This window comes from Pagrus pagrus, assembly GCF_965226575.1.
Source record: "Pagrus pagrus genome assembly, chromosome: 5".
NCBI classification, from domain to species: domain Eukaryota; kingdom Metazoa; phylum Chordata; class Actinopteri; order Spariformes; family Sparidae; genus Pagrus; species Pagrus pagrus.
In genome coordinates this window covers 34,067,987-34,090,028 of record NC_140189.1, presented here as the reverse complement: position 1 = coordinate 34,090,028, position 22,042 = coordinate 34,067,987, and the positions used below count along the sequence as shown (strand labels likewise).

General features: G+C 41.1%; 1 protein-coding gene across 1 annotated transcript in view; it reads left to right on the top strand.

The window, feature by feature from the left end:
* pdgfc (platelet derived growth factor c) overlaps positions 1–12,011 on the top strand; it is a 50,834-nt gene extending 38,823 nt beyond the window's left edge. Inside the window, exons 4-6 of the mRNA XM_084352999.1 lie at positions 9,631–9,838; positions 9,967–10,187; positions 10,865–12,011. Coding sequence (XP_084209125.1) covers positions 9,631–9,838; positions 9,967–10,187; positions 10,865–10,978 — 543 coding nt within the window. The 3' untranslated portion in view covers positions 10,979–12,011. The remainder of the gene's footprint in view (positions 1–9,630; positions 9,839–9,966; positions 10,188–10,864) is intronic.
* The last annotated feature ends 10,031 nt before the right edge of the window (positions 12,012–22,042 follow it).

Here is a 22,042-nt window from a genome sequence, read left to right as displayed (position 1 = left end):
CCTGTACTATCATTTATTTTAGTTATGAAGACACACACAAGTCAGAGCGGCTCATACACAAACAAAACAAAATGTCCGCAAAAATATATCAGAGTATATCCACTTAAAATTGTTTCCAGGTCTGTAATTTTCTCATTCTCTGCGGCTGAGATTGTTTCTATTTATAAATAATCACACTGTCGTGTTCTTTATTGCTTTTCTGTATGAAACCTTCCGCCGTCTGAACCTGTACTGTATCTATAGAAGCAGACAGATGACAGATGAGGTGACTCAGTGTCACTGATGGTGTTGCTTGCGACCGAGATGGAGAAAATAAACGGTTTCACATTCACAGAGAGGTCCTCTTGACCCTCTGGGGGATTCATTCAAGCCCCTGAAATGAAAGTAGGAATTAAGAGATAGAAGAGCTTTTTGTGTGGAAAATTGTCACGCTGCTGTCTGTCCGTTTCATTTTTGGTTTGCGTTTTATCATCTCATACTGCAGTTCAAAAGTAATATCCCCTCTTATGTGTTTTAACTGTGGCCCACTTCACAAAGAAACCTTGTTATTCCACTCTATACTTAGAGCTGAAATACAGTATATTTCTGGCAACAAAACACAGCCAGTGCTTTTTTTCTGCTCTTCCCCTTTCGCTTGTCTTTGCCTGTAACAAAGACCATAATCACTACTTCCATCGCTCACTAATCTTTGTTTCCATTCACCTTTTAGACTTTTGGCAGATGCTCATCCAATAAAATTGAGATTGTGTGCATAGCATAAGCCTTAACTCACTCAGCACATCAGCAGCTCTCCTAAAACCCAGTGAAGAGCACAAGACTCGAGCGGCTATTCCAGACCTTAGGTTTGTTGTACACGTGGAGCCATGTAGGAAACAAGATGTATGCGCTCAATATTAATGGGTGAAGCCAAAGCAACAGTATTTGTCAGAGCATACTATATATGTATGTCCTCAACCTTGTCAGTGAGGGATTAGCTTTATTTTGTTGTCCTCTTGGCAGGACGGGGTTATTCTGCTCTATTTCGACATATGTGTCTTATAATCACATTTTCAGTTGATACTACAAAGTTATTTTTGCAAGTAAATGTATACTATATCATGGAATAGCTAGCTAACAATAGCAGGCTCTATAGGAAGAAGATGTGCTATGCTACGACAGGTAACCAGGCATCTCCAGCTGAAATAATCACAATCATAAGCTGTAACTTTACAAATGTCTGCTTTTACTGTAGTCCTGCATGTGGCGTTGCTGTACCTAGATGTCCAAGATGGCTGAAACCGTCCATAATGAGTCCAACAGTGTTAAAACAGTGCAATGCTGGACCGGTGGACTGCGTTTCAAAACATGGGGCCTACATTACCCACAATGCAGCTCAGCCCCTGAGAGACATCACTGGAGGAAATTCACCAGATTACATGCAGCTTCCTTTGGAGCCACAAAAGACTTCATACTACTTTATACTTAATACTATTTATTTCTGCAGGCACATTCATGAGGCTTCCAGAGTCAATATCAAATGTTTCTGTGATGATCATGGTTTGTTGTAGATAATCTGACGAACTCACCAGGTAACTGTGTCTTTTAGAAATCTCTGTGGTGTGCCAACCAACAGTTAGTTACATTTATTTTTATTATACTTATTTCTTTTTTTCTGTATTTTTGCAAATACTGTACCGTATTACTACAGAGGTGTCTGTGAGAGACCTAAAACCAATCTGCAGTTATCAGAGTTGACGGCTGGTTGAAGCCAAAAAGTGACCGTTGTGCCTGAATCATCACACAACACAACAGACAGAGCAGGGCCAGACTGCTACAAAGCACTTTGTACATTTTTAATGGCGTTTTGTTAGCGTGTCAGCCCTCGGTTGCATAATGTGGCACCGATTGTTTGTATGACACATTGGGTTCTGTTCCTATGAGTAAGACCGAGTTGAAATGGTAGACAGTGATTCAGAGGTCAAGATTCAGCTAAGCTAGGTGTACATTACCTTAAAAGCACAACTTCTGCTCTTTGGCTCCATCCTTTGAATTTTAACTTTATCTAGATAAAAAGCAGTTCTGCCTCCAACGAGTGCATGCATCCAGTTAAAATGATAGAAAAGACTTCTGTGCCGGGGTACATCTTGACATCTTTGTTCCTTCCTCTTCCCATTCCTCATTCTCTTTTCACTTGGTTTTATTTTCTGTCCTAGACCACACACACACACACACACACACACACACACACACCCCTCGTCCCTGCTCCCTTCATTGACAAAAGCCCAGAGATAAACTGAAGACGACGGCCATGTTTTAACCTGTCGTGTTTCAGTTCTGTTCACTTGCTTTAAGTAAACATCTCTGCTCCTCATTTATCCCTAATGGCCCGAAGCACTGTGAAATCTGACAAGCACAGAGAGGCGACGAGTCACTGATGGGGCTTTACCTTCTCTCTCTCTGTAACTTTTTTCTCATTCAAAAGCTTTTTTTTTTGTTCTTTTATTCCTCATTCACATTATTATCTAATTCTTCTGTCATCCCTAAAACCCCAGACAACATTGTTGATAGCAGTATTGACTGACATGCTGAAAACATCCCAGTGGTATTGCAGACAGCTAGGTTATTGATAGGGAGGTTGGTCAGTCAATCTTCAGGAATGATACTTTCCATATTGTACCCCATGTTTGCCATCGACACACTGCAGTAGTTTGTGATTCCCGTTTTAATGGAGACGGATAAATCCAATCAGACACTGTTATGAGGAGTTACTCAATTTTAAAGTCTCCTGAAGTGGAGGGATGTGTCATCTAATGAACATGTTTTACTATACCTGAGCAGTAGTCTGTGGTGTAGCTTGTCTCTTCAGTGCTCGACATTGTTTTAGGACATTTTACACATTAATCATCTGATACACGAGCAACCCAATCACCAGAATTAATATTGGCAGCACGTCATTGTTAACCACAGATATGTGAAAGGTTACACCTATGTTCAATTTTGATGTTTTTCTTGTGACCCTGCTGTGCATATGCTCTGGTTAGGTTTATTCCTCAGGGGAAGGAAAAGACTAAAATAAAATGTCTTCTTCTGGTCTTGGTAAGAACACCCAGTTTGGTCGCCACAAACACAACTGGAGACATCCCGACTTCTGCAAAAAAAAAACCTTGCAGAAATATCCGGTTGTTGCCACTAACAAGGATGGACATTGTTCCAAGGCCTAAAATATCCAGTGTTGCCATGCTTAGAAATGTTGAAACGCTGTGGTCCCCTGTCAAAAATATCCAGTAGTTTCACACTTACAAATGTTGAAATGTTGCTTTGAACTGCGATCAGAGGCTTGCAGCCTTCTGCAGCTCTACATGTATCTCCTCAACCATCCCCGTCCACCTCACAACATCAGACTCAGGTCACAAACACATGATGTCGACGTGATCATCACTGATCATGTTTTGACTTAAAATAACCGGCTTTGTCACCACAAACACTGCTGGAGAGGTCCTGAGGTCTCCTTATAAACATCCAGTGGTTTCACACTTACAAATGTTGGTCAGTGACTTGGAAGCCTTCTTGCTTCACCACCACCCCCCTAGACTACATAGATTCATAATGGCAATATTTGGTAGATATGTCACAAGACGACCAGATCTACAATCTTTATTTTGCTGACCTGACTACACATAACATGAATTAAAGTTTAATACATTACCTTGTACTTGAACATTTCTGCCTTTCACACTGATAGATTTCCATCAGCAGTGGTGGTTGTTTGACAATGAAGACAATAACTCCCATGATCCCTTTCGGCAGAAATTACACACTGTATGTTTAAATCAGAAACAGTCTGATCAAAGAATAAGTAAACAATATTTCTATTAAGGTTCAATACCCCGTCCTATAAATCATATATCTAGTTAACTATTTTATAAAAATGAATACTGTGTATAAAAATGTTAAACTTTCAGAAGTATTCTTCTCTGAAAGTAAATCACCCAACAAAACTGGATGTTTTGGAATTTAAAGGTCAAATTTAATTATTTTGCAGAAGAATGAAACCACTGTGACTTCTGCGGTGCTCAAACGCCTGCCACTAACCATGTGATGGAACAAGCGACCGGGTTTGTCTTTCATATTCAAACTCTAGAAGGTGCGGAAACCCTGAGGAGGGAAGAGGAAGCCGTGGCCTCCGCACGTTCAGCCTGGCTTCCCTTTGAACTCTCCTCCGACAGAGGAGGAGCACGCTGGAACAGCGGCACTCTGTTTCCTCTGTGGTCAACCGGCAGCTACTGGAACCTCGTGCCACGCAGGGGCCAGCACTTTAGTTTATATTTAAACAAGCAATAATTCCTCCCCACCACTTCCATGGGATGGAAGGGGGAAAAAAAATAAGACCCGGTCTGTAATTCACAGGAAGAGATTTTGGGAAAAGTGAAAGCGCCGAGGCAGAGAGGTTGTTAAAACATAGAAGAGAAGGAGTCTGTTGAATGGAGCGTGAGGGGTGTTGAGTGGTGGGTTTAAGAAGCAAACAAAACATACATCATTGTCTCCGTGAGGTCCAAATCCAGGATTAAACCCCACTGCTACCCAGGCATGAAAATCACTCCATCAGCTTTGTTAGTTTAAATGGATTGAAGATTGTTTTACACACTCGGACTTGAATCGTGGGAGATGGGAGAGGAGAAAGAAGGAATGAAATCCTCGTAAAAGCAGATGGTAATGATGGCAGAGTCATGCAGGAGGCTTACCGTTGGCATGATGAAATTGAGGTCTGTTTTTACACCAACCTCAATTGCAGTGTGTGGCGTCGCGCGAGAGAAAAAAAGCACTTCATTCACGCACAGCAGCCCTCGCTGCTTACTTAAAGCTCTCTTGTGCAAGGAAGTGGTTTTGCGACTCCATGTAAAAGAGGAGATATTGTTTTCCAGAGCTCTCCCATGATGCTATTTCAGAATTGTCATCTCAACATAGTTAGCTGAACCTGTCATTTCAGTTACCAGAAATAAGAGCGTGCGGTTGTGCTGCGTAAGAACAAAGAGAGCTGGAAACGAGGTAATCACAGCTTGGACACGAGGTTATTTGTTGAGGGGCAGGGGGTTCAGAGGGACGGGCACTGATAAGAGGTTCGTCTGAAGCTTTGACACTTCTGTGATTCTGTTGAAGGTCATCTCGAGGAATAAAAACACATTCAGCCTTTCACCATTTAAAATGTAAGTGCTCCTTTCACAACACAGCTGTACATTGTAATCTTGTTGAATGTCCTCTGCCTCTGCTTATACAGTATGGTTATGTTCACATTTACACACATTTTGAAACACTGGTTCGAGCATATTACCTCCACTGAGTCTCTAACTCCTTTCAGCCTGCCTCAGTCCGCTGGCTCAGGTCGTTTTTCTGACATAAACTGCAACTAACAGGAAACTGCTTTTTCTGAGGCAGCGAAAGAACATAATGTTACCAGTAGAGATCTGAGGATAATGCATTGGGTCTATTCCCAACAGCTAGTCGTTGCTAATAAGGTTGTCACAGTACCAGAATTTTAAACTTTGATACAATACTAAAAACAATACTTGTTAGCTCTTCTGATACCAAGGCAGAAATATAAGAAAGTGTCTCAGGCACAAAAGGACTTCTTTAACTAACAACATGCACAAAGTGCTGATATAGACACTGATGCAGCCCAATCGACAATTAACATCACAATGTAGTTAATATTAACACTCTGCCATTGACTGTGTGTATGGAGCGGACTGTTGGATTCAGTCGGCTTCATTCTTTTCACTGTTAACCTCTCTGGTCAGAAACCAGCAGTGCTGCAAGAAGCAACATTTTATATTTACAGATGGTTTAAATCCACTTCAGGGTGGTTAACATTGTTTTACGGGACAGATCCAGGACGGGGGTGAAGGAAGTCTGGAGCCCTGCATTATAGATCTATAAGACTATTTCCAATCATAGATTCAGAAATATTTTACAGAAGGTCGGTCATAGATTGGGGCTGACTCCCCTTCGTTCAGGATGATTCTTTTCAAGTCTTTACGTGTGAAACCTGACACATGGACACTGCTCTGAATTCATGCCAGCTAGAAGTTGTTGATCCATTTAAGTATTTTGTTGGTGAAATTGTTTCAGTAAAAGCTCTCATCTGCTGCTTACAGCTTCATTCACACCATCCTGATGTGTCTCCGAAGGATTGCCTGGCTTCTCCATCTGAAGCTGAGCTTGCAGAGAGCTGCTAATTGGGGGAGTGTTGCACCGTCGACATTCACAAGCTGTTAATGGCTTCCAGTCTACGCTGCGTGCCACTGCCAACTCAACTAATAACAATCACAGCTCCTCTGCTGTCTGGAAACTCGGCTCAGAGAAAAGGACTGTTCACTTTACTTTTACTTCTACTTCTGTGACCAGTCATTTCTCCACAAATATTCCTTCCACATTGGTTTCCGTTTATCTCAGTAGGTGCCGAATAAGCCAAAGATATGTTCAGTGGTTGTGAAGGCAGCCTCATTAGAATGAGTCAGATCTGTGGCATGAGCACAGCTGTGCATCAGCTGTATTTTCATAGCCTGTGGTGCAGCCATGTCAAACCACTGGCATCTTATTTGAAAGTCAACACCAGGGACTTGGACTTTGCTTACATCCAAGCAATGTACTCAGTCAATAAAACTTCTGGGTGTTTCCTATGTTACACCTATTATTCACCGTAAAAATGCCAATACACTTGTTGGTTTGTCTTACTGATTTATATCTTGCCCTTTACTGAGTACATCTTAAATTCCTCTGTTTGCTCTAGTTGATGGCTGTTCTCTTGTGGAAAAAAAAACATTTTGAAATAAAATGTAATACTTTTGTCCAGGTGGTTTTACAGAGCCATGAATCCTAAAGTTTTTAGCACAAGTAGTAAATAAGTAGCAAACTGCAAATCCTCGTCGTGTTAGTGCCCCTGACGAAAGGAAAACTTTCCTTCCAAACCCCATTTCTCACTGGATTCCTTTCAAATTCACCCCTATAAGTCATCAAAGGGAAGATACAGATTCCTGGAATCATATTTTGCTTTTCAAACATTTCTGCCTCTCCGAAGGCTTAAAGACCCAGCTGCCAGCAGCCGATGTTTTCAATGCTCCTCGAGCTGCATATTTTTTGTAAGTGTCACAACGTTGCCTTCTACCTGTCAGTCACGTAAGATTAGAGAGACCAGCGAGCTGACATGTTGGACAAACGCAGCGTCACAGGACTGAAAGGTTTAACAGATTAGCCTCTTCTCTCGTGGGAAGACCGACACCCCAGGTATCAATCTTCTCTGTGACTGCACGCTGTAGCTTGGAGGGCTGCGAGCTTGAAACAAATAATGCTGCTGCCTACAGGAGCTAACGGAACAAATGCTGTTATGCAAAGTGTGCAGGGGAGGTGACAGGGTGGTGATCACGTTTGACAACTTAAAAAATGAGACATTTCACTCGTATTTGCCTCTCGACTTCAGTGCATGGAACTGTTTCAGATATAGTGAATGTCATTTTGTATGTGCTGGAATTCAGATGCTGACGACTCCGATGACAACAATGCTTTTTGTAGCGGAGTCCCTTCCTCATATGCAGGATAACAGATTTAAGCTGAGGCAGGTACGCACATTATTCCAGCAGTGTCGGCTGCAGTTGGCGGTAGTTCAGTCCTTACGGACTTGGCCTGGGAACTAGAGGGTGGTGAGATCAAGTCCAGCACGAATCACAGAGGTGTGGACCGGTAGCTTCAGAGGAGCGAGTTCACCTCCTGGGCACTGCCGAAGTGCTCTTTAAGAAGGCACCAAACATGTAACTGCTTGGAGCACCAACCATGTGGCAGCCCTGTCACTCCGACATGTCTGCAGGTCCAGCATCTACAGCCATAACGAATAACAACAACAGCATTTCCCCAATGTGGGATTCAACAAGTACTTAAAGTGGAAATAGAAAACTTTTCAACTTGCCCTCCCCAAATGTTGTCCTGTGGTATTTCTATTGGCACAACTGTTGCAAAGAGCGCGTGAGCGAACAACTGCAAGAATCCCAGTTTGACCTCCAAACCCTGATCTCAGTACGATGAAAACGCAAAGAAAAACACCTGGTTGTATTAATAAGTTAGAAGGTTTTATTTCTTACTGATCTAGTATCTAGTACAGCTTTGAACCGTCTCATTTCCCGGTGGTAAAAACACATATCAACAGGGGAACAGACTTTGACACAACACTGGAGCGCTCTCCATTGAGTGAATGTCCGTCCCTTTATCTTCTTTTTACCTCGGTTTCTATCACTCTCCCTCTTCTCCTTGCCTCCTTGATCAGTGAGGATCTTTTCCTTTGGGTGTGTAGAGTTTGCACAGTTATTCCAGTTTGCACCATTCCTTGGGATACTGACCAGGGAAAACAGTGACTATTGCGCATTGACAGAAGCACATCCTTTGTTTATAGGGAACCAATCTATATGCTGATGGTGTCGTTTCCTTCACCTGTGGCACTGTGCAATCAGTACTGACTTCAAAATGATAAGTCAAAGCAAAAAAAAGTCTGTTTTGAGCTTAATATAAAAAATTTGAGGGAATTCTCTTGGGGGGAAAAAATGGTTTTCTTTGTGAGTGTAGACATAGATTACATATTTTGGGGGGAATGTTAGAAAATAACTGTGATTTGGGGAATGGTATGTTAAGTGCTACAACAAATGCAAGGATAAAAGGTCCGTATGAATTGTATGGTACTTTTTGCCTGAAGAAAGTGCCATGGCAAGCAACATATGTTTCGTTTAAATTCCTTTTACAGCAAATAAAAAAGCTTTTAAGGGGAACTGGGGGAAGGCGGTGCCACTAATCGTTTAAGAAACCCTCTTAATGGACAGAAAACTGAAGCATATCTTGAGACTACAGGGAGCAAAACTGGAAGAAAAGTGGGAAAACATTAGACATGACTCAAAATGGTGACATCGGAGCAGAGCTGTAAATAAGTATATATATATATATATATAACCAATCAGTTTTCAGAATCAGGGGACTACTCAGTGATTGGCCAGTTTGGAAATCCTGACCAAATGATCCATTTGTCTTTAATCTCCAGGAGCTTCAGTCTCAACTCTTCCACACATTACTTAACACATAGAGTTTAAATTGGGCCCCAGCTGGCCTTGACAGTCATTTAAATGCTACAGCGGTTTGGACTTGAGCAGAGTTAATGAGCCTGAACCCAATTTAAACCCAATTTTTAACTGTATGACATAAAATGTACCGTTACAGAGTCAAACTCTCCTTCTCTTCATCCACTAATGTTGTCAAAATAAAACACATCTTGTCACTGCTGACAAAGTTGTTCCCTCGGAGTAACTTTCCTGTTTTGGTATTCGTAACCTAGAGCGAGCTTACAAGCTCTTAAATGTCACAGAAAGCGGCTGCTCTGTAAGTATCCCCAGGCAGTTGGTGCAATGAGGTGGTTTTTGGTTTGGAAGCTAAAGTATATATATCACACAAGCATTATAGCACACTGACTGAGAAAAAGAAGATTTTTTTCATCGTACAGGTCCATCAAAAGTATAGAAAGCAGGACTCTAACATCTATTACGTTTTCTGTTGTATAAATGACTGAATAAATGACCTTTCTTTTCCGTCTCTCTCCATCTCGTCATGCTGGTTTTCCCACAGAGTGTATCAGAGCCAGAAGTCCCTGCGGTCCTCCCTCCATCCCTGCAGGGTATTGAGGAGTTGTCAGAGGCTGTGGCGGGACTGAGCACCATGGAGGAGGTCATGCAATACCTGGAGCCGGAGCGATGGCAGGTGGATATGGAAGAGTTGTATAAACCTACATGGCACGTGCTGGGGAAATCCTTCATCCTCAACAAGAAAGCCAGAGGTAGGACATTTTTAACGTGTACATTGCAGTTCAATTACATAGAAAAGTAAGAAACGATACAGTAGAAACAAAAGTCATGTCTCAGGAGGAAGTGATTCTGATCGTTCCTTCTTCTCTGTATTATTTAGGAGGAGCTGATCTCAATCTCTTGAGGGAGGAGGTTCGACTGTACAGCTGCACTCCACGCAACTTTTCCGTCTCCTTGCGTGAGGAGCTGAAAAGGACGGATGCCATTTTCTGGCCCAGCTGCCTCCTGGTGAAGCGCTGTGGTGGAAACTGTGCCTGCTGCTCTCACCGCTGTTACGACTGTCAGTGTGTTCCCGTCAGGGTCACGAAGAAATACCATGAGGTAAATATCTACTTGATCATGAAGTACGAGGAACATTAACCTGTTCAGACACAAGATTAAAGGACAAATTGAATTTCTTGTACATATCCTGTGATCCTGACCTTTCCTAGATCAAACTAGAAACCAAAATTTAAAGTAGCACACACATTACAGCATAATGTTTAACATTACATATTTTGAGCACGTCATTACTTCAGTTTAGTGAATCCATGAAATGTTACGTAGTGACACAATCAGGCCAGCTTAACATTTTTACCCCACACCTACTGTAGCAGCAAGCCTCGAAGCAATCTTGACATTACAGTCCAAAACACAATAGCAGCTGTTTTTCCTTTTCAGTTGTGAACTGATCTGAAAGGTAGTAATATAAGCATAAAATTGAGCCACTGGTATTATCAAAACTCTTTAGACAAATTATCTTTCTGTGCAATGGGGCAGAAAGGTCTGCTTTGTCCTTTTAAAACCTTGAAACATGGTAAAAACCAATTGTCTATTTTAGAAATGCATGGGTACAATCATGTACACCCTCAGATTGCACAAGGAAACCCCCTCCAAAAAAAATTATTAAATACATCAACCCTAAAAACACAAAAATTAAGACAAAAATGCAAATATATGAAGATTGTTAAGAGTATATCCAGGAATGTCTCACACTAACTCATCCTCCTTCCTGACAGGTCCTACTGTTGAAACATCGAAGCGGTGTCAGAGGCCTGCAGAAGACCATGACTGATGTGCCCTTGGAGCACCATGAGGAGTGTGCCTGTGTGTGTAAAGATGACTGGGACTGACCTCTGACACATGTAATCGCTGCCACTGGAGTGACACAGGATGTTAGAAATGAACCTCTGCCGCTGTTGCAGCATTCTGTTTCTCATCCACTTCCACTGGACGCTAACAAGATTCTCCATTTATCCTGTTGTCCTTTCGCTAATTGGATTAAGCAGAACAGACTGGAATCTAATAAATCTCCTGAATGGATTTGACTGCTGTGGAATACCAATAGTGTGCCCTGAGTGCATTTTAGAGAGACAGCAAGACACTGGAGCAGATGTGGACTGTTACCTTTGTGCTCTGAGGACTGTTTTCTTCTGCTCCTCACAGATAAGAACATTGAGGCATTTTTGCCTCGTCTTCTTAAGGTCTTTTTTAAAGTTCAGCTAGCGTGGGCTGATACTGTCATTGAAAATGGGAGCTTCTTTGTTCAAGTACTTTTTTTGTCTATAAGTGAGCTGGCTCCAGCTGCCTGACTCTCCCTACCCCTCCATTATCACCATCAAGGCAGAGAAAGGTGCTTTTTTCATGAGGAGTTTTCTTTTCCTCCGTATTTGTTTCACCACAGATTAAATCTGTAGTAAAACACAGCCGCATCATCGCTAAAATGCCTTGCTAAGAAGACTGTATTATGTGTAAATATGTCATTTACAATTCTTTACTGTACTATCATGCCTTTTCTACCAAAGATTCTCAAGGAGAGGATAAAAGTTGCACATGTAGAATCAGTCGTCACTTCATTTCAAATCTGCTTTGCTTCACGAATGCCTAGCATCAAGCTTTTCTTGCAACATTTGAAATTGTTCATATTAAATATTTATTTGTTTAATGAAAGGGAAATTTAGGTCCAAAATGTCTTGTTTGCTATATGTGTCACTGTACAGTAGCATTAGCTCGCCAGTTTGCATTGTTAGTAATTTTACATTGCTATTGTGTCATGGATGTTTTTCATTTTCTGTATGCCAAAGTTATTTATCTCTACTTTTGCAATAATTGTTTGTGTATTTCATTGTACTGAACATCAAAAATAAATTCTTCCATTTCTAAGTAGAGGTATGTACTTGGGACTGTTGAACAGTGAACAAACTCAACAGAGATTTTAAACAGCAAAACCGTGTCCAAATGGTTCGAAAGCAAAGTTACGCAATGCTGGATGTGTGTTTGAAGATCAGTGGCAGAAATGTTGATAATATTCTGAAAAGATACGATATGAAGTTACATATTCCTCCAAGCAAAATCAACAAAACAGTCTTACAGTAAGGTCCTTAGGTTTGAATGAACGAGCTGAGGATCATAGGCTCTGCATGTGGTATGTTGCCTTACTTACTAATCTGATTTTCTTTCAACAAACAGGATTTCATAACAGTAAATCATTTTCTCTCTGTAGCATTCCTCTCTATGCAGTTTACAAGTACTTTGTGGAAAATCCACGACAAAGATAACAAAAAGAACTTGGGTTAAATTAACACATGCAAAAAAGCATTGTAAAATTTAAGTGCAAATTAAAGTATTAACAACCTTCTCTAAACTTCTGAAGGAGCATCATTTAGATATTGTTTGATGTGTTATGAGGCTGAACAAAATGAGGAGCTGGAAGGGCATAACAACATCTTTATGATTATAATTTTGGTATATTGACAAATGTATTGTAAGTTTTGAGACCACACAATTCTTCATTTGTGCAAGGCATACATAATGTTTTTTGGTGACTTTTAACATGGTGTCATCTGCATAGAAATGTGAAAACATGAATGATGCTTCCAGCTTAATAACCTTTAATTGTCCTGGTTTATCCTGATGGGACAATTTTGTACTAAATCTTACCAGAGAGGGAAATGGGTTGTCCAAGTGTCCCACTTTATGTGACCAAATAGGGTAAAAATGAACCTCTATTGTAAACTCTTGAACAACTTGCCTCTGATTTTGCATAATTCGTACACTAATTAATTTAACCCTTCAGCACATTAATCACAATGGGTAACTAACAATTAAATGTAGTACAATGAGTTTTTTAACTGGCTATGAAACAGCTTCAGTTTAATACTGATGCCTGTATATGACGCACATAAGCAAACAAGACCATTAGCGAGAAGACTGGCTTTTTAGATATGGTTCAGAAGTATCCAGGTCAGATACGTAATTGAACTGAAAATATTTTTTTATGCCAGAGTGCGGAGGATGAATTTTAGGGAGGATGAACAAATAGATACATTAACTCATGTCTATGCATCCTGCAACAGAGTCAACACAATCAACACAAAATGAAAGTTCCTTGTAGCTGCTTTAAAGAGTCAGGAAACCTAGAGTTTTTTCATCTCCAATGCATTGATGGAGAGGTTGAAACTTGGCCCAGATAACTGTCTATTGGCCTTGTGCATGAATGAGTAAGCTTGTAAATTATATTGAATCTCAGTACGCTATGTGTGTGCGAGAGTAGAGAGGCATGGGAACATCACTTGCAACATTTGTAACCATAGGATTTTTTGGGATTTGGTACTTGTGAGTGACTTGAATGATTTCACATAATTCTCCCTTACACCTAAACTGTTTTTTTTCCTTATTTCACAAGCTCCTTATCAGACACTGAGCAGCATTGTTCATTCTCCCTCTTGGCCATCAGGTCACCCAGGAGGAGGTTCTCATTTGTCCATCTCACGCTGCTGTCCTGGCCAATTATTCTGATCTAATGTGCACCCTGGCAGGCATCTGTGGTGACGCCAGATGCTACTGCATAAACCCGCCGGCTCCCAGTGTGGTTTTTATAATATTAAACAGACTGCCTTCCTTAGTCGGTGCAGTGTTTCTGTGCAGAGGAAACCTCCCTGCACTGGCACAAGATGTGACACAGCATGGGCAGTTGGTCTGGCTCTTAGTATGTTTGTGTTTGTGTATGCGTGTGTGTGTGTGTGTGTGTGTGTGGATGTTTGCAACTACAATCCAGCACTTGACGCTTCCACCCTTCACCCACATGCCCCCTGCTAACTGCCTCCTTCGCTGTGAAACCAGAGGAGCCTCAGTGAGGCTAGACCGCAGCATCATGGTACAATTTAAGTGTCTCTACTTAAGGCAAGAAGCAAAATTTTAATTCATTTTGTCTCAGAGGAAAAACAAAATCTTAAACCTGCCAACCAACTCAGAAGTTTTTTGCTAAGAGTAATTAGCATGAATGGCAGAAGCCACTGTGGGCTGAACAGATGAAGAAAAGAGCTGTGTGAGAAGAAACTCACTGCGAAGTACATCTCACAAGGTAGCGCAGACAATACATCAGTGGTTGCTAAGCAGCACAGATGTTACTAAATTTAAAAAAAACGCACAGAATCTCACTGACTGAAGTCTTTGAATGTTTTTGGAGTCTGACACTGGCTCTGACCAAAGGCTGAGGCACAATGTCTGTCTCTCTCTGCCTCCTCTACACAGAATCATCTCGACAACAGGCAGCCCACACTCAGCTCAAACATCTCCTCCTACAAAGAGCCATTTAATGAATTCACAGGAACAACCTTCAGTCATTTACAGGTTTGACCTTTCCTCTGCATGTTCCAATAGCTGAAAAGATGGAGCCTCCTACACCTTTAAACACATCATTTGAGAAAATAATGCACCAGAACTCAGCACAGTGCGTCACAGATGTGAGACTTGTCCCTGACATTTTACTGTCAGTGGAAAGTTTTCTTTTCTCTTTTTACAAAAATCACATTTCTGTTTGTATTGGGAGTGCATAATGGGTTTCTGTAAAACCTATTAGGAGAAAGGGAGCTATTTTAATTGTGCACATGCAACAACAACAAAGCTGTAGGTCCTGGGGGAAGGGACTGTGTGGGTCATTTCCCCAATCAGACCTACTATTTTGGCCCATGTCCAGCAGCAAGAGTGCAGAAGGGCTTGATGAAGGTAAATATAAATCAGAGGATGTGGTGATACATTGTCAGCCGGTCATATCACTGGTCTCAATTCAAATTACATGGAAGCATTATAGAAATAGCTCAGCAAAGGGTGTAGAGCAGCATGATGTGAACGCACAGCACCACCAACCTGCAATGCAGGATTAATGAGCTCCGGTAATCCAACATCTCCCACACAACAGGCAGAATACCAAGTCATAACAGAGCAGTCTGAGGTGTGTGATTCTGTAGTAGCGCTGCTGCCTTCAGATGGCTGCAAAGATATAATGACTTGTAGGGGGAAGATTTCCATATAGTTTAAAGTGGCTATGGATAACAGATAGTGTGAGAATCACTCTTATTAATTTATTTAATAAATGAACACTTTCCAACCAACAACTCACTGAGCACTGCCTCATTTGAATGAACCTCCCATGTGTCTCCACCTCTCCTTCCAACTGTGCACTATATGCTCTATGCTGGACAGCAAAATACCAAAGAGACGGGCAAAGCTTACTTCAGTGTCAGATAACTACCACACTGTGCCTGCAATAGCTGTTGAACTGCTATACAAACAGGGCCTAAGATGGAAATGGTTCGTTCTATATATTGGAAAATGTAGAGTGATTCTACTGATCCACTGTTATGTTAAGTTAGTTATTTAGTTTGTTCAATAATGATATCAACTAATGAGTCTGTGTGTTTGTGTATGCTCGTGCTATACCATGCTCGTATCTGTCCGTTTTCAATCCTAGCTCCGTCCAGCACCTCTACAACTAATTAACTGCTCCGAGTTTCTGCTGGTGTTCTGGAAACCACGCATTGATGATAAAACTGCTCAAGTCACTGCTCAACACCAAGAAGCAGACCCGCAAATAACCCATTTGTAAACAAATTGCCATTTGACAACATCAGTTTTCATACAGATTAAAGAAATGAAATATGGCATGTTCATTTGTATGCTTAAAGGGTGCTATTAGATGGATTTTGTTACCTTTGGACTCCAGCTTCCACTCTTAATGCTCAGCTAAGCCATCTGGCTGGTGGCTGTAGCTATTCAAATAAAGTGCTTTCTTTCTGCTTGTTTTGCAGAATATTGAAGAAACTCCTTCTGTCACACTGTTTCTTCCGAAAGGCCTAAAACCCCCCTGGTCACATCTCATATCTCATCCACCAGCATCTTAGTCGATGGCAGCATCAACTGTGATCCTGCAGTCTCAACCTACCATCTCGGCCATTTCCCATCACTGCAAACTTTTCCTGGACGACACTGTTGGAAAGTGCTTCTGCACTGCAATATGCAATACTGCAATATGTGAATCTCAACTTACCTTCAAAGGAAAAGTGACATTTAAATTCCGACTCACCCAACAATCAAGAGATGTGACATTTTTATGCTGTCCCTGAAGTGGCTTACAAATTCTGTTAGCATGCCCTCAATAAAAGCATGGGTCACACCTCGCTGCAAGCGCACAGTTTGCTGCGCCTGTATGTTGAATGCTAATAATGCCAACCAGCCATTCTGAGAATGATAAAGCACAGATATAGAAGCTTTTCTTTCCCCTGAGTCTGACAGATGTCTGATGAATAAATGAATAACTACGTTTGAAAAAGTAATCCTGCTAACAAACTCAAAAACATATTCAGTCTGAAACGTCATGATTAATGCTGCAGGAGGAAAAAGCAGATGTGATCCAGAAAAGGTAGTCCTGTCCTATTTCCCTTCAAGCTATAGTGTCGTATCTACAAGGGGAAGTATTGGCAGATTCACTACAGCCTTCGCAGAGCACTACGTTTGCAGCCATCCATCTCCTGGAACTGGCAACTGACTATAAATTTCGACTTGCAGTGGTGGGAATCGATCGCAACTTGAGGTCGTTTATAACCATGCTGGGTCTTTGAGCACTGACTGATGGGGAAAATATGGCAGCCCCATCCAGATGACATCTCCAGCATCCCTAATTGGTTCCCGGGATATGGATGGAAAGGCCAAATTGACGGGTGCATGTTATGTTTTGATAATTATAGGGTGCTGCAGCAGCGGTTTTCGGCAAACCGGCTGTTGTTGCTGAGAATGTAAGGTCCTCGACTTTAGTGTAGTATTAATCATGGGTCAGGAAATCATTTACAAAGCAGCACAGCCGAGTAGAGCTCCATGTTAAATATACTGTATAGGTTGAGTCATTTGACAGATGTCTCCCATTTCAGCCTTCATCTCCTCATTACCTCTAACATTTAACCACTCCACGTTACCACACCAAGATGAAAGGTTTTTACATTTACTCTGAACTCTATTATACACTATACATTAAACATCCTGCCATAAATCAAATTCATAAGTGTACAGTATATACGCGATACTTCTACCAAACTGAGAAACCACAAGGAGAGTGCTATACCTGAATGCACTACAACTACTAGGAAGTGGGATATAGAACATTTACGACCCTTATTCCAAAAAAGTTGCATAAAACTTAAATGAAAATACAATGCAATCATTCGAAGCGAACTGTGTCACCCGACAACGCTTTTATGAAGTGTTCCCGAGCTCATGTACTAATACCTTTATACAGTTGTGTGGTCGCCACTGTTTAAGTTGACGAGGTAAAATATTAAATGTCTTTTTAATTGAGTTTATCTCAAAAAGGATTAACAAATTCTCACATCCTGTTTTATGTTTTACAAAGGATCCCAACTTTAATGGAATAAAGGGTTGTAGATTCTTACCTGAACATTACCAATGACTCCCAAAATTACATATATTGTCATTCCCACAACAAGATGACCATCGCAGCAAACAAGCAAACAGCTTACAGGACCTTCATCATACAGTCACAGTTCTGTTGGGTTTCAGAACAAAACTGGTTTGTGGTTGGGGTTCAAATAAAACACATCCTCATACCAGAACAACTGAGTAGGTCAATTGCTCGCAACACCCAAAATGACATATCGCTTTTCCCAAAACAACATGACCATTAAACTGTATCAGCGTCCCTCATATGCTCACAGTTTGGTTGGGTTTAGGCAAGAAAATGACCTGGTTAGGTTTAGGAAAACATTGTGATTTGGGTTAAATCACTACATAACTTCCGTTACTAGCGTAAGTATTTAAAAGAACACAGCGTTTAACCCAATAATCCATCCCTGACCCCCTTTCCTATAAAACTTGTGTGCAGCTGTAATAATAACTACAGCCACTAGAGGTCGCCGCCCAACAAGAAATGTAAACATTGGTCCTAATAAGCTGCTCTGATAGTTTGACTATATGGTCATTAGACAGGCTGTTAAAATAAATATGTTACATATGTAACTTCTGTACATACGTAACGTACTTAACTTAAGTCACGTGATGTTATACCATACCATTTATACCATGTCACCTGACTTCCTCCTTTGCTGCCTGAGTATTATACTTGCTAGTAGGGGTTACCTGCTGTCACAGTCAACCTGTTTGGTTGTTTTTCTGATGAGGACAGGCTGATTCTGCAGATGCAACAGGGGTCAGGGTGTAAACTCTCTCAACTCCTCTGCCTCCATTGTATCATGTCACTTTCAAATCACTTAGCAAATGTTATCAGATTGAACGCCTTATTTTATCCCCGAGCACATGTGGGCCACTGATAGTGTGTGATGTCACGGCATATCTCCTACAACAAACACAACGTGGTGGCAGTGTTGTAGATATAGCGAGAGTCCCGGACTGATGAGCTCTGACAAGCGTCTCACAGCTGCTGCTATTACTCACAAACATCCGAGCCTGCCCGCGGCTATAAAGGAAATGCATCCTTAATACAGAGCAAGGTCAAAAGACACTGATTTCTATGTCATCCAGTTAATTGGCATTGTGATTTTCTAACCCTGGAGGAACACTTTGTGGGTCTCTAATGATGAATTCAAACTAAGGGGAAGGCAGCTCTTTCTTTTCTTAGTCTTCTGTATGCTATTTTAATACTCTGAAGGGCAGAAATAAAAGTAATCCACAGAATGAAAGAAATGTTTCTGAACTAAAGACGTTTGGGCTCCAAGCCAGAACAGTCAGACAGAATATTTTAGGTTGAACACAAATTCTCGAATGCAGGTTACATAGCCTGGACACAGTCTTTGTGACCTCAGAAATAAGTCACAAGAGCATGATTTAGATCCACTGTTTTCACGTCAGTTTCATGAAAAGATTAGTTAGCAGTTATATTGAAAGAAAAAGAACATTTTAGAAAGGTTTAGGTCATGGAAAGTGGTTTGGTCAGGGTTCAGTAAGTATGAATTACTGAAATTGAGGAGTAGAGTGAGATCACTCATGGCAATCAAGGTCACAACAACCTATGCACGTTTGATGACACAGCAGAAAATGCACAGATGTAATTAATAATATGATTATTGTTTTTTTTTTATTAAAATTTGCCCATTCCATGGCCCAAGTTATGTGCATGTAAGCTCCTTGACGTGGCTCCCAGAGACTGAAAGCATCGTTATTGTCATTAGTGTCTTCTAAGGTTATCCACATATTTAAGAATTAAGCAATAACTTGTGCTGCTTTTATTAAAAAGTTTAAAATAAACGGTTTTATCAGCCTGAGTTTCTCGGGCAGTAAAAGAGACGTTATCTCATCAGATAATTCTTCCTCACTTTCTCATTTAGAATTGGGGACTGTTATGCCTGCATCCCAAAAATGAATGCATAATACAAACCTGGAGATGTCATAGCGAGTGACGGATTAGTTGTGGGCTCATAGGTGACACATGCTTGCTCTGTGTGACCCTCAGTGGTAAAGGTCACATGATCTCCCAGGGGTCTGTGGCTAATCATTCACCTGGAGCTCCGTGTGGCTGCCTGGGGACCTGGATCCCCACAGTCCTCTGACACTGACGGATATCTGAGTAGGATCTCAATGACACGTCAAGACATATACTGCACCGAGCTGATGGTGTTGGATATGTAGGATATTCAATACGTTTTGAATTAAATATTACATTATTTGCTCTTTACATAATAACAAGCAAAAGGCATTTACAGGGCAATATTTTACTTTTTACATGGACCAGAGGAAACTCTCTACGGACGGTGTCATTTTTGAACAGCTATTGTGACACCGTGCAATCAGTATTTACCTCAAAATGTCTGCTGTGACAAAGACCTGTAGTTGATGTGATGAGGAAGTTTCTTCCTGTTATTATTTTATGTAATAACTATGTATCTGCTGTGCTTTTGTCCACAGCATGACTGAATTATTCCTCTGTGGAAGTATGTTTAAACAGATAAATTAACATGTAAGAACTTCAAGGTTTTATCAACACTTTACTCTACTGTCAGAAGTGTAGGACAACTGTCTCAAGGACCAGATGAAGCCCAACAGCTTGATTGTAACATAACATAAGTCTATGGCTGCTCATAATAAAGTTTCTAAGAAAAGATACTCCACATAATTTAACTTAAAAGGCTTTAAGTTAAATTTTTAGACTTCACACATAAAGAAACATTGGTTTCATCATGATAGCTTCACATTCAGCCACCTGCCACACTGACTGCCTCCTCCACTCAGCTAGTTACAACATGATCCTTGGAGAGAGAGCGAGCTCACTGCTGCTCCATGTTGGCTTTCACTTCAGAGTATTAACTAAACACAAGGGCTCTCTGTCACACACTCGACAGAGATGGATGGTTTCTAATGCCACTTTATGTTTCTTTCTGAGGGTGAAAGGGTGATACGGTACCCGCAAACCAGACTTTTCCAGGTATAGTGTTATTTTTAGAGATGCATGAGTGTATCTGAAATTGCATTGCCCGTGCGTGCAAGCAGGGATGATTTGTGGAGTTTAATCATATAAAGAGATATTAGAGGACAAGACAAAATCAAGAAAAAATATGCAAAAATACATCATATTTTTAAACCTTAATTCGAGCATGAGTTTCTTAAACAGATATTATAGAGCATAAAGGGATTAGGAGAACTAATCTTTGCTGTTATCTACAAAGTTCTCAAATGCCCTAAAGTTAAGATTTTGGCATGAAAGATTACAAGACGAAAGGATGACACCGAATTAAGAGGAACTGTTTCTAATTTCAGTGTCTTCTTGAAATGTATGTAATATTCTCTCAACAATTTGTCTGTAAGATATTTGTCTTCACAGGAAGGATACATCCAGGATTGTGTGAATGGTTTTGGTTTAAAGTTTGCCTTGTATTTGGAGAGAGATCACAGATCTGGCGCAGCCAACACAGGAGACGCTGACGGTCAATGAATTATTTTCTTTTCTGCAAGTCTGGACTTGCCCCATTGCCTCACTTTTAGTCACACGCACAAATGGGCCGAGTCAAATGCTTTACGCATCCTGTTTTCTTTTTTCGACACTGTTTGAAACGAGGGTCACAGACCACATGTGAGGAACAACACAGCTCCCAGTCAGCAGTCCTCTAAATGTCCCATTCATGTCGAGGCACTGCTGAGCCAGTTCTTAAAAATCTACCCGACTGATGTGGTCACGGGGAAAAAAAACACAACGGACGGGGTCAGTTTACGTTCTAGGAGCGAAGGTGTACAAATTTAGGAAACCGGCCTTGCTTGATGACATGGGGCGTCTTCTTTCTGCAGACTTTCCAGTCATTCAGCTCCTGGAAAATCTCAACACAACATCGCTCATAATTACACGAGGCACCGGTGAACACCCAACATTCAGTGCTGATAGAATCAGTGCAAGACTAATCTGAAGCAAATGTTTGTCTTGACTTAAATCAGTGGTGCACTCTGCACAAACTGGGACTCATTTAATGAGACTCACACCGAAGTAGAGCTCTGAATAAGTCTGCCTGTCTGTGTCTCCTCTCTCTGTTAACAGTGTGGACAAGTATTTCAAATTAAGTCCTGAGTGAAGCTAAAATAAACTCTCCCATCACAGAACCGTGTAAACACAGACCGGCCTGTGTCCTTTTAAGGAGGAAACACCGATGTTTGAACACGCCACCATTTTTGAAACATAATGGTGGGCAACATTTGCTTTGAAGGGAGACCAAAGACAACATTGGATGCCAAGTGTTTGTCTCTCCTGCCAATCTCTTAAACAAACTCACCCTCTTTCTACTTTTTACATTTTTTAACTCAGTATTTTTTTCTCACATTTTTATCTGTTCAGTTTATGTTGTGCGGTGGCATTTTTCAGCCACAAAAGCCCGGCCTGGTGCTGAGGGGGGCGCTTGACTTTGATCACC